General features: G+C 40.2%; 1 protein-coding gene across 1 annotated transcript in view; it reads right to left on the reverse strand.

Annotated features, from left to right (window-relative positions):
- Positions 1-12,860, reverse strand: part of NCK1 (NCK adaptor protein 1) — a gene marked incomplete at its 3' end in the record, with an annotated part of 24,339 nt that extends 11,479 nt beyond the window's left edge. The window contains exon 1 of the mRNA XM_006883416.1: positions 12,614-12,860. Within this exon, the coding sequence (XP_006883478.1) occupies positions 12,614-12,839 (226 nt within the window). The remainder of the gene's footprint in view (positions 1-12,613) is intronic.
- Between the last annotated feature and the right edge of the window lie 704 nt (positions 12,861-13,564).

A 13,564-nucleotide genomic window follows, 5' to 3' on the forward strand; every position in this document is an offset into this window, starting at 1 on the left:
ATCATGCTTGGTAGGGTGGAGGGACAGCGCAGGAGGGGAAGACCCTCTATAAGGTGGACTGATTCAGTGACTGGGGTAATCGGGATGGGTGTGTCAGAGGCAATGCGATTGGCACAGAATAGAGCAGGGTTTAGGGCTGTTGTACATAGGATCGCTATGAGTCGCAAACGACTCGACGGCACATAACAACAACAATAATTTTAAAATGGGCAAAGGACAGGTACAAAAAATACACTGCACCAGAGACAAACAGCCAAATACCTTATTAAAAAAATGAACCAGGAGAGCTCTAGTGGCCTAGTGGCAAGAAGCTGCATTGCAATCCCAGAGACGCACGGTTCAAATCCACCAGATGCTCTGCTGGAGAAGAAGGGACAATCTCCTCCTGTACCAGTCAGATCCAATTTGACAGTACACACACACACACATAAAACAATAATAATAAAAAAAAGAACCCCACACACGTCATCAAGTAAATGCTAATCAAAACCATGACCCATCACTTATGAATAGGATTATACTCTCACTTCACAATCAATTTCAGATGGCAAGGGCTGGCAGATACCCTCAATTTCATCCAGTTACTGGCATGCATATTTGAATAATGGTTGTACTGACAGGTCTTCTGTATATAGGTATGGACAGATACGAACCAGGCCCTATCCTTTACTGTCTGCATAATCTCCACCACGCTTGAACTCGTTGTTATAATCACTGTGTCATCCTATCTTGTTGAAGGGTTTCCTCTCTCTACCTTTCCCAGCTTGGTATCTTTTTCCAAGTAATGGCTCCTTCTGACAACAGGCCCAGAGTACGGAAGGTGAAGCTTCACCATCCTTTCACCTCTAAGGATCACTGTAGTTGCACTTTGTCCAGGACAGACTTTAATGTTCTTTAGGCAGTCGGCCCTGGATATTCAGTACTCTTCTCCAACACCATAATTTAAAGGTATCAAATCTTCTTTGGTCTTACTTTTTCATGATTCAATTTTCAAGTGCACAGGAAGCAACTGACACCACCATGGTTTGGATTGGTGTGCTTCAGTCCTTGTGGTGACATCACTGCTCTTTAGGACTTTGGAGAGGTCGGGGGCAGCAGACCTCATACGATGGACCATACAGCAATCACACTGACTGCACAGGTGGAAAGCATCGATGGAGAAGCTCAGTACCAGCCGTCAAACGCAACTGAATTAAAAAATGATCTCAAGAATAGACAATGTACCAAACTAGTGACCACAGAACAGATGAGTTGTAGAATGACAGCAAGAACATCATCCAGGAAGAAAGCAAAAGGTCATTTACCAAGACAGGAAAGTACAGAAGAAAACGGCTATCAGAGGAGACTCTGAAATTTGCCCTCAAGCACAGAGAGGCCAAAATAATGGGAAGAAATGCTGAAGTAAGAGGTGATGAACAAAATATTTGAAAGGGCAGCTCAAGAAAAAGCAGGACATTATAACGAAAGATACAACGAGCTAGAATTAGAATTCAAGAGAAGAACACACTGGACATTTCTCAAGCTAAAAGAACTGTAGAAAAATTTCAAGCTTCAAGTTGTAATAGTGAAGGATTCAGTGGGCAAAATCTTGAATGAACTAGAAAGCATTAAAAAAGAAGAAAGAAAAAAAAATGGAAGGAGTAACAGAATCACTGTACCAGAAAGAACGGGTCTACACAGAAACATTCAACAAGTGGCATATGATCAGGAACCATTGATAATGAAGCAAGTTCAAGCTGCACTGGAGACAGTAGCAAAAAAATAAGGGCCCAGAAACTGAAGGAACACCAAATGAGAGGATTCAGCAAACAGATGCAGCCCTGGGAGTGCTCACTAACTAGCCAATGCCAAGAACCTTGGAAGACAGCTACCTGGCCAAGCGACTAGAAGAGATTCAAATTTGTTCCCATCACCAAAAAAAGGTGATCCAACAACAAGTGGAAATTCTTTTACATTATTATTAACAGTGCACGCAGGTTAAACCTTGCTGAAGACTCCTCAAAAACAGCTGGAACAGTACACGCCAACAGGGAACTTCAGCCATTCAAGCTGGATTTAAAAGAGGCCAGGAAACAAGGGAGATCAATGCTGACGTCAGATGGATCTTAGGTGAAAGAAAAAAAAAAAAATACCAGAATGTTTGCTGTTGTTAAGTGCCATCGAGTCATAGGTGACTCATAGCAACTCTATTAATGAAAGTCCTCAACACTTGCATGACTTTCCTCCTTTCTCCAGGTTCACAGTATGTTTACCTGTGCTTTTATTGACTAAGCAAAGGTGTTTAACAGTCGATAATACTGCAATGAATGTGAAAGCCAATATACTTAATTATGTGCATGTGAAACCTAGAAACAGACCAAGAAACACTGTCTAGAACAAGAGAATATGATCCAGAGTTTAAAACCAGGAAAGCTGTGTGTCAAGGACGTATCCTTTCTGATCTGTATGCTGAACAATTCATCCGAGAAGCTGGATGATATGAGGACACCAGAACTGGATGAAGCCTCACCGGTAATCTGTGTTACACCTATGACAGAATCTTGCTTACAGAGAATGTCAAAGACTTGGAGCACTTACCGTAGAAGATCAAAGACTATACAGCCTTCAGTACAGATTACATCTCAGTAACAAGAAAGGAAAAACACTCACCAGTGGGCCATCATGATGGACAGAGAAGAGACTAAAAGTTGTCAAGGATTTTATTTTACTTGGATCCACAATTAATACTCAGGGTAATAGAATCAGTTGAGAAATTATAATAAAATTCCCAAATTAGTTTATAATTCTGAAAAAGACAACTGTAAAGTTATCCATAAGCAGGATGAATGACATTCTGGAGAGGAAATCTCTCAATGCTGCTGTTGTTGTCTATCATCGAACTGAAACTGACCCACTGCTGACCCTCCAGTGGGTCTTCAGAGGCAGGTAATCACACGGGAGGAGAATGCCTACCTTTCTCCCACAAATCTCAGTGTGTGTTTTAATCTTAGAAGCCAGGAATACTTTAGGGAAAGGTCATCCTTACAATACTTATTTTCTATGCAACACAGAGTCCTATCTGATCTCCTTTTAGAAGAATACCAATTCTTCCTTGACACATTACTGCTACAACTAACGTTATAGCAAAAACAAGCTCTTTATAGTTACCAAAACTTTATATTCTTTTATGGGCTATTCCTTTACACACAGTATGTTTCCCTGTCTGAAAACACTACTCATTCTTCAAGATTTGGTCCAGTATCTTATCCTCAAGGATGATTTCTCTCGTACAACACTCAGTCCTTGTTCCTTTGAACTAATCTGCACGGTGCATACCAATATCCACCACATTCTTACTCACTTGGCCCATTATTAAGTGTTCTCCTAATGTTAACCATCTCAACAACTGAACACATGCATGGGCAAATCATACCCCGAGGCAATAGAATGTTGTTCCCTTGTGTAAACAGTTTGAAAAGGACCAGTTTATTGTCTTTTGTTGCTACCGCACTGCAATCCCAAAGGCATGGGGTTTGAATCTACCAGCTGCTCCACAGGAGAATGGGCAGTCTCCTCCCGTGCGATTAACAGGCTCAGAAAACCCGCTGGAGTGTCAGCTATAGGTTGGTTCCGACTTGATGGTACTCAACAACAGCAACAACCTTCTGCTTTATCAAAAAGATGTTGTTATTATTAGCTGCCTGCAAGTGAGCCCCCTGTTCCTGGTGGCCCAGTGAACACTGACCAGTGTGGCTTCATCTCCATGGTCAGTTGGAGACTGGACCACTGGTTATCTCTCGGGTTATCTCAGCCAATCTTAATCTAGAAGTTCAGCATCTACTAATTGACCAGCAGTAACTGAACACTGGCCAGGAGTTGAACCAGGCCTTCTGAAATTAGTAAAACAGGTGAAGAAAATGCTCCACAACAGAGCGTACTAGTCTCTCTTAATTTCTGAATTGATAATCAACAGTCTCCCTCAGATTCAAATATATTACATTTTTCAAATTCTCCCCAACCTTAGCGTGAGCTCACCACTGTCTTCCTAATTTCAACAGTTCCTTCAAATCAAACTCCTCTAACCCAGTGCTTATCTGACTTTAATTGCTCTATTCCTCAGCCACAAAGGCTCCAGGAAGGAAACGCTAACAAAGGAGATCCCTTAAGTGCAAACTTTAGCTTTGCTACTTACTAGCTGTGTGATTTCAGTTTATTTAATCTCTGAATTCCAGTTTCCTTGTTTGCAAAATGATGGTGGGTGTAGTGCTGCCACCTCCTCAAATTTTTGCAGATTATTTTTAAAACGTACAAAAAGCACTGAGCACAGCGCACAGCAGGCTCTCACTCAACCGGTACGAGTTCTTACTGTACGAGCTCTAGTATATTTAGGTTTTCAAATTACACAAACCTTTATCATTCTATCTTGTAACCAGGGTCAGTAAGGTGGTTGTGGTTATGTGCTGCCGAGTCACCTGTGACCCAAAGTGACCCTACATACAGCAGCTGAAGCCTGCCCTTTTCCTCAGCCAGTCTCACTGATTCAGACACACCAACCTCCATTGTCCCAGTCACTGTATCAATCCATCACATCTGGGGTCTTCCTCTCCTGCACTGTCTCTCCACCTTCTGAGCATGTTGTCCTTCTCCAAGGATCGATCCCTCCTGGCAGCATGCTCAAAGTATGTGAGACAGAGCTTCAATGCCCTAACCTCCAAGGAGAAACTTGGTTACACCCTCTCCAGGAAAGATTTATTTGTTTTCTTGGTGGTCTATAAGACTCTTCTCCAAGCACCACAATTTGAAGGTATTGATTCTTCTTCTGTCGTCCTTAGTCATTGTCCGGCTCTTTGATGCAGAACAAGTTTGCGAAGATCATGGCCTGGATTAGGTGCACCTTAGTCTCTAGGCTGACATCATTGCTTTTCTGTGGAGAGATCCTGACAGCACATTTTCCCAACGCAATTTGTCTTTTGATTTCCTGGCTACTGGTGTTAAGATTGTGGAACTGAGCAAACTCAACTTCTTCTCCATCTATGATAACACTGTCAATTGACCCAGTGGTGAGAATCTTATCTTGAGGATGAGCTTCAATCCACATTGAAGGTTACAATGCTTGACCTTCTGCAGCAAGAGCTTCAGGTTCTCCTAGTTTCAGCAAGCAAGGTTGTAATATCTGCATAACCTAGGTTTGTTGATGAATCTTCCTCCAATTCTGATGCCACATACTTCATCATAAAGCCCAGCTTCCTGAATGATTTGTTCTGTATATAGATTGAAAAGATATGGAGACAGGATGCATCCTTGACACACTCCTTTTCTGATTTTTGAACCATGCTGTGTTTCCTTGCTCTGTTCTGAAAACTGCTTCCTGGTCCAAGTATAGGTTTTGCACAAGCATAATCAAGTGTTCTGGGATTCCCATTTTCCTCAAGGTTAGCCGTAACTTGCTGTGATCCACGCAAATGCTCAACTCTTAGGCACTGTGGACAGGTGGAGGAGTACAGCTCCAAGACAGAAATTTACATCCTGAGCTTCTGCCTGTTAGTAAAGCTTTCAGTCTCCCCATTACTCTTATCCACCAATCTTACCTCTCTCTTCCTACAGCACTTTCTTATACAGAGCAACACCTTAGAAATTCCTGAAAAGTGTTTACAAAGTTGGTTAAGCATGGTGAACAATCTCATCTTGATATGACAGCTGTCCTTTTCCTCAGGCAAGTCTCCACACCCATAAGGGATTCTGATGCTACCTGGTTTCCAAATCCTTGACCGACTAGATAGCAGTATTTGGAAGCATCTGAGTTTCTCAACACCATTGTTAAAGCTCTTCTCTCCAAAGTGGCTAAACCACTTCTCGTTTTACTTCACCAACACAAGCACAGATGGGACCTACTGCATCCCTTTATCTGAACACAACAAAGATTTTATCAATACTACCATGGAAAATTGGAGGCAGGAGTGGCATCACTTCCGTAAATGGCTTGCCTCTGGAAATCCTCTAAACCTGTAGAAAGGATGAAAGTCATGCAGGTGTTGAGGACTTTCGTTCATAGGGTCGCTATGAGTTGCCAACGACTTGACAGCACTTAACGACACAGAGACCAGTTGGCCTAGTGGACCAAAAGTGATGCTACCAAGCCAAAGGTGGGTGACTCTAATCCGTGGCCCTAAGACCTGTTTTTCATTGTTTTTGGTGAAACATTCTTCTAGGTCATATAGACCTGGTATGCCCACTTGCCGTACAGAAGTAACTTGTGGTCGCTGTGAAGCTGAACACTGTGACACTGATGTGTTAAACGCGAGGATGGTTATCCATGGTGGACAGTGTTTGGTGGAGCTCCCTGACTAAAACAAGCTTGGAAGGAGGAGCGACATCCACTTCCGGAAATAGCTTGCCTCCAGAAACCCTCTGAGCCTGGAGAAAGGATGAAAGTCACACAGGTGTAGAGGACTTTCGTTCACAGGGTCGCTATGAGTCACCAAGGACTCGACGGCACTGATCAACCACCACCACCATGGAAAATGGTGAGGGTTTTCTGTTCGGTTTTTTACCACCTACATTAATCACAGTAGCATCAAGTCTTTTACTCGTATAAACAGCAACCTGGCAGTCTCACCAACCTTTCTTAAATGTGATGCAGTATTTCGTATTTCTATTATAATCATCTTGTTTATTTCTACCTACACTTTTAGCTTCTAACAATATTTCTAAATCCAGTATACTCCTTGTTGCTTTCAATACCAGATTGTCCTTACTTTTCATATAAATTAAGAACTTTGCTGCATTTAAATCACTGCGTAAACATTCTGTAGAATGGCTCCAAAGACGGTATTACTACTTCTCATTCTTTAGTGAACTATGGTTCTGTGAATGTTCTTTTCTACAAGACCAACTTCTCCCTCACAGATTTCTCAGTTTGTATGCAAGACTGTTTGATTATTTGTCAGGACTATATGCCTTTCAAAGTCAGAAGGGACTTTCCAGGATCATCTAGTCTTGCTCAACTTACTGCTTTACAAATTAGAAACAGGAAATATCTGGGAGCAGAACCGAGGAATTCTAATGCGATAAAACATGATAGTCTTACCATGAAGTTTTCATTTCATTTTTATCTATGTGAAATAAAATGTATTATTAATTTTTATCATCTTGCGTTTTATCTAAAACATTGTGTTTTTTTGATCTTAAGGGTTTTCTTCTGGTTACCACACCATAATTAAATATGCTGTTTCATCTACTTTTTTTTTTCTTTCTTGAAAATTCTATTAAGGTAGGTTTCCTCTAACACACAGGGTCTCCTAAGTCCCAAATCAACAACAAAAGCAGTATCAACAACAACCTAACTTTTAAGATAGTTCGAGTTGTAGACAAGTGAGTAGTCTGTGTCAGATGACCAGCAAAATAAAAGTTCTAGAGGTACTACAGGAACTGAGGAAAGGAAATTTGGTTAAAAATCTCAAAAGTCTAGACTTCAGTGTACAGATGCATTTAAAATTAACTATCACCTTGCTAGAACTCCATAGAGAGAACCAGGTTTATCACTGCACTGTTAAGATGGCACAGTGAAACACTGCCTCAATAAAACAACCTATTGGGGGCTTTAGACCATTTCTGGCTGACTAAGGTTTATTTTTTATGATCAGATTTTAAGACACACTTCACTGTATTATTAATAATAAGTGACAACGGTCATTGGCTCTCTATTACAAGAGTTATATCTTACTCTGTGACTGGCTTAGAGCAAAAAATGTGTTAAGAAAACTAACTTTTAAAAAAATATGTTTAAGGGAGCTCTGGTGGCCTAGTGGCAAAGAAGATGCACTGCAATCCCAGAGGTACACAGTATGAATCCACCAGATGCTCTCCTGGAGAAGGAGGGACGATCTCCTCCTGTACCAGTCAGATTCAATTTGACGGTATACACACAAATAATAAAATTAATTAAAAAAAATTTTAAAATATGTTTAAGGACAAATGAATACAATTAAATTCCTCAAAAGGAAAACAAATTGAACTTTCTGATCTGAAAAAAAATTACTACAACTCAAAAAGACACACCAGAGGGACTGACCTAGACACCAGAGCGAAATTTCTTTACATATGATAGTATTCATTTCACAATTAAAACATTCTTTTTTAAAAATTATTATTTTATACTGGTTTACTTACAAAGTTTGTATACATTATTTTTCACACCGGATCTATCCCAGGTCCTTTACCCACCCCTCCCTCCACCCACCAAACTGTAGGACCCTAAGATTAACCACTCCCCACCCCCACCACAGCACTCTTTGTAAAACATATTAGCTTCTTTTCCACTGTGTCCTTTCCCCTGAAATATCTCAACAGATTACTCGGGTTTCCTTGCACATAAACTACCTCCACAGTCATTTCTGTTCATTTTTATAGAAACAACCAGTAAAATGTTTAAGGAGGTCAAATCAAGTTCACTACCATAAGATTAAAAGGCTGTCAACAGACACAGAAGAGTTTTCGTTTTGGTAGGTTTTTTGAAGTTAGTAGTAATATTACCTTATGATCTGACTTAAAAACATCCCCAAGAATTCACTATTTTCTTCCAGTGTTTTATTTTCTTTGTATACAACTGCTCTCCGAACTCATTTAACTATCTCATCTTAGACTCTCCAAAGAGCTATTTCTAGCTAGCACTCTTACAGATTAAATAAAAACATCCTCTCTTTCTCTTGACTGGTACCTTCATTAAACTATCTTTCCTATTGCTGTAAAATGGACATAAAAAGTACTAAAATAATGTCCTATTAATTCTAGAGTTGAACATAAAAGAATGTGTTCACTAAGTCCTTTTTTTCCTAATGTTTTCTGTATGTTTATAATTAATTTCTTAACTTCATGCCCGTGTTAAATTATAGTAAATTAAGACTAACAGCCAAAGTGTTTATATCCTTTGTTTCTGAAGCATCCATTCTAAAATATTTTAAAATTATTTTACTTATTCAGTCAGAATACTATTTGATACGCCACCTCTCCTTTAGCTTCTATTTCATCAACAGCATGAAGAACCAGTTTATGTAACTCAACCAGATTCTCTACATAGAGTTTTCTCTTTTCCTTTAAGTTCACAAAGGTGAAAAATCTAATTCAAAAATCTCTCAACAAGGAAACTATGAATTTAACAAACAGATTAACTTACTGAAAAAATCTTTAAAGACGTTTATCCAATCCATTTTGAATAAAACTCCAGGGTTCTCTTTGGCCAGATTGTTTCACAGCTCTGGATAATTTTCAGTGAACTTCCTGGTCTGTTCGGCAATACTGAAACTTCCCACACCCAATCCATGTGACTTGGCTCACAACCAGGTAATAATAATAATACACAGTTTTTCTGTGGCTTTTCCCCCCCTCTTTTCAAAATATCTGTATTCTCTCTAACCAAGGAAATAACCTGAAAAGCCTCTTACTGAGATGTATATTTGGAAGAAACTTGAAAGCTAAAGCATATAGACCTTTTTTAATGCTAAAAAAAGATAGTTAAACATTTCTTCTTTCCTTTTGTTTTAATTCTTTTTTCTTAACTTTCAAAAGTACTCCCAAGAGCACAACCATTGTGAAACAAATCCATTAATTACAAGACATTTAAATTACTGAAAACTAGTCCAGAGATTCTGACAAAGAAGGAAAGCTGACTGATGCAAAAGCTGGATTAAAATCATCACGATACAGTTTAAGGAGAAATCTGAAGCTTAAGACAGATTGTTCTTAGTCACCCTGGATACAGGGAGCACAACTTACTATAGTTAGGAGATTTTCTAAAATAGTTAATAAAAGTTTGAAGTATTAACACATTCTTTTAAAAACTGTAATTTGGGTTTTAAAAATATACATAAAATAACACCTAACTGGGATTATGTCCTCTTTGCTGGATAACGTTAGTTTCCACTCCAGTCCTGGAAGACAAGTGTCCTTGTTCACAGCAACAAGCCCTGGTAGGGTCCCAATTCTATGCCTTTTCCACTAGCAGATGTATTATCTTGACAAAAGTTATCTTCATTTTCCCCAATACCACTAATCAATGTGTTCTGGGTTATTTTCTCATTTCTTTTTTTTTTTTTCTTGTGTACTGTCGCGCTGGATCCGACTGGCACAGGAAGAGATTGCTCCTCCTTCTCCAGCAGAGCACCTGCTGGATCTGCCTTCAGGATTTTAGCGCAGCTGCTGGCCATCAGGCTACCAGAGCTGTAACCAAGGTGTTTTACATAAATGTTGTGGTTGGTGTTGTTATGCGCCATCAAGTCACCTGTGGCTCTTAGTGACCCTATGTACACCGGCTCTGAACCCTGCCCTATCCCAAGCTAATCTCATCCTCTCCCACAGACCTAATCCCATTTCTCCAGGCACTGAGTCGATCCATCTCAGCCTGGGTACTGAGTATCTAAAAAACCAGAAGTATCTCTGATCGTTACTCTGGATTCTTCAATTGCTCAAGGAAAACCTGTGTGGGCCTCCATTCAGAAATCATTAAAAATAATGTCTTATTTTCAAAACTGTGAAATCTAGAGAAGGGAAACTTACTCAGATACCAGGGCTAAATGTCATGGAAAAAATTTAGATTAATAACTCCATCTATTATTATATTGCTTTCAGGATGCTAGAAAATGTTTTAGAGCTCAGAAATCAGTATTTTGGGGCGTTTCTTTTTAACTTTTTGAGCTGTATTTTTAGCTTTTATATTAAACTGGTTTAAAACTTTAAACATCTGTCCTCTATTGATGACAATTAAAATGACAGTCTAAAGTAACTGTAACATGGAGTAAGAAGTCTACCAATAATACTTCCTATCTGTTAATCATGCTATGCTGTTGCTACTGTTACGTGAACAAAAGATCTGAACCCTGTTCTGTAACAATCATGGTTTCTTTAATGTTCACTGAGTTTCCAAAGGCATGTTGTTTAGGAAGTGGGTGTCAATCCTGCTTCCAAGCCTGTCTTGTCTTCATCTGGGAGCTCTATGCTATATTGCTCCCAAATGATTTTTGCAAAATGAAATTGTACTTTTTCTCTACACACAGGGAGCTCGAGTGGGCTGAGGAACGAAGAGTTATGCTGTCACACCAAAGAGCAGGTGTGACTCCGCCAGTGCTCCTCAGACAATCACACGCCATCTCCTCTCGTATGATTTACCTCGGAAACCCTGCTAGATAGGCAACTCTAAGTCAGTTCCAGTTCAACAAGGAGTCTGTTATTCTACCTACACGTACAGTCCTATTAAACAGGAGCATGCTTGCCAGAAGACTAAAAATTCACTTCTGTCCCTCCCAATTCCTTCCTGTTAGCCAAGGAGCTTGGGGGTGGGGAGGGGTAAGGAGCCCCCTCCCGTGCACATTTCCTTCCTTCCTATCAACTCAGCCAAGCCCTGAGGGAAGCAGACTGTGGGTTCTGAGCCTATTAAAGGAAAGATTTCTTTTTGAAAGAGTCAAAAACAAAACCCACCAAAACTTTTTATGTATTTAAAGAGAGTCAGACCCGCTATTGCTGAGTCAACTCCAATGCCTAGCGTTCCGAGAGGAGAGAACAGCGGTGCCCATGTCGTCTCTGAGGCTGTACGTACCCTCAATGGAAGTGGACTGCTCCATCTTTCTCCCACGGAGGGGCTGGTGGATTTGAACTGCTGACTCTTTGATTAGCAGTAGTTTACTACCGTACTGTCGCATCACATAGTGACCCTATGTACAACCCTGCTCTAAGGAGGGAAAGATCAAATCTGCACATGCTGACCTACCGTCATGATTCAGAGCTCTAAACTCTTATTAAACAATGAAATGGTGTTTTATTTTGAAAAGCTGAAACAGAGAATGTGAATGTGTTACACGTTACAATACCAGCAATATGCCATTGTAAAAAAAATTAACTCGACGTCAAGGACGTGATCTTGCATCTCTCTGGTGCATCCTAAATCAGAGGTAGAATGTGCTTAAAAATCTGTTTTATCAGTGCCACCATTTAACACAAAGACCACAAGTGGGTGGCTTTAACCCACAGAGATTTCTTTTCTTACTGTTTAGGGGGCTGGAAGTCTAAATTCAGGATATTCTGTTTGCCCTAATGGGGAAAGTATCTATTTCAGCTTTTCCAACCCACCAGCTATGGAGTCCCGAGGCCTGTCAACATTTAAGATAGTGCTGGTCTTCTTGGTGTTGAATTTCTTCTTTACCTAATTTGCTCTTCAGTATCTAAAAAGCCATGGGTTTAAAATGCAGATAGGATCTTATTAACAAAGAAAGCTTTATATGCAAATAGGATTATATCTACAAGTTCAGGGGTTAAGATTTACAACACATTCAATGGGGGGAAAACTTCAACCCCTAACAGTCTCTGAGCCCACAGTAACTCTCGCTCAGAAGCTCTTCGAGAAGGTTCTGTGCATTCACACAACTCTGGTCTGATTCAAACTGGGACCAGATCTGCCTGCCCAGATTAATAAAACTGCCATGGTTGTCGCCACGGGCCAAACTTACCTTGTCTAGCTAGAATCAAGATTTCTGGTCTTTTCATGCCAATTCTGCCCCCCTGCTGGCAAAGTTGGATTTCAATTAAAAGAAAGTGGTTTTGTCTTTTGAATTAAAGTTACCTTTAATTTAATTACCTTTACTCTTACCTAAAGTATCCTTGAGGTTTTTTACAATAGATGCCTTCCGAGCACTGTTTTTCCTTTCCACGTAGTTAGAAGGCACGAAGCCCGTTTTATTCATGGAATTCCGCACGCGCCACCAGGACTTGGAGTCATCCAGGAGCCACAGCCTTTCGTTCTTCTTGATGTCCAGCTCTTGCTCTTGTTGGGCCACATAGTCAAATTTGGCCACCACCACCACTTCCTCTGCCATCTTTCAGCAGCTGCAGCACTGGAAGAACACAGAAAATGTGCTTATGTAAGAAGGACGTTCTTCCTTCGAAAGAACTCTTCAACCATCTATCTGCATTATGCAGATGACCCAACTCTGTTTGCTGCAACTGAGGAGGACTTGAGGCATTTGCTGCAGAAGATCAAGGACTGCAGCTTTCAATACAAATTCAAGCTTAACATCAAGAAAATAAGGATCTTCACCACTGGGCCAATTGACAGCATCACAATAGAGGGGAAAAGAGATTGTTAACAGCTTCAGCTTGCTTGACTCCAAATCAATAATCTTGGTACCAGCAGTTAGGAAATTAAATGACAAATTGCATTGTAAAAATCTGCTGTCAGGGACCTCTCTAGAGTTCTGAAAAGCACTGCTAAGAGATCAAAGAGGTTTATCCTGGAAAGGGCGAAATCAGACATCTGAATTTTTATTCATTCATAGTTGTAACTGCATTTTATTCTGTAGACTTTATTGTTAAAATATTATAAAGTTAAAATATTTTCTCTTACAATTGAAAAAAAAAGAATGACGTTCTTGTAGTTTTCACTGCAAGACTGAAAGGGGGAAATGTAACCAGAAACCTAAACAAAGGCCAGACTTTGGGAAAACTGGAGGCTTGAACGACCCACAGCTGAAGAGCAGAGGGAGCTACACAAACAAGGAGTTCCAGAAATCTGCACATAGGCTCTCTCCAGCGTTAAGCTGCA

Source organism: Elephantulus edwardii, unplaced genomic scaffold (genome assembly GCF_000299155.1).
Source record: "Elephantulus edwardii isolate Elephantulus edwardi_28Jun2011 unplaced genomic scaffold, EleEdw1.0 scaffold00027, whole genome shotgun sequence".
NCBI classification, from domain to species: Eukaryota; Metazoa; Chordata; class Mammalia; order Macroscelidea; family Macroscelididae; genus Elephantulus; species Elephantulus edwardii.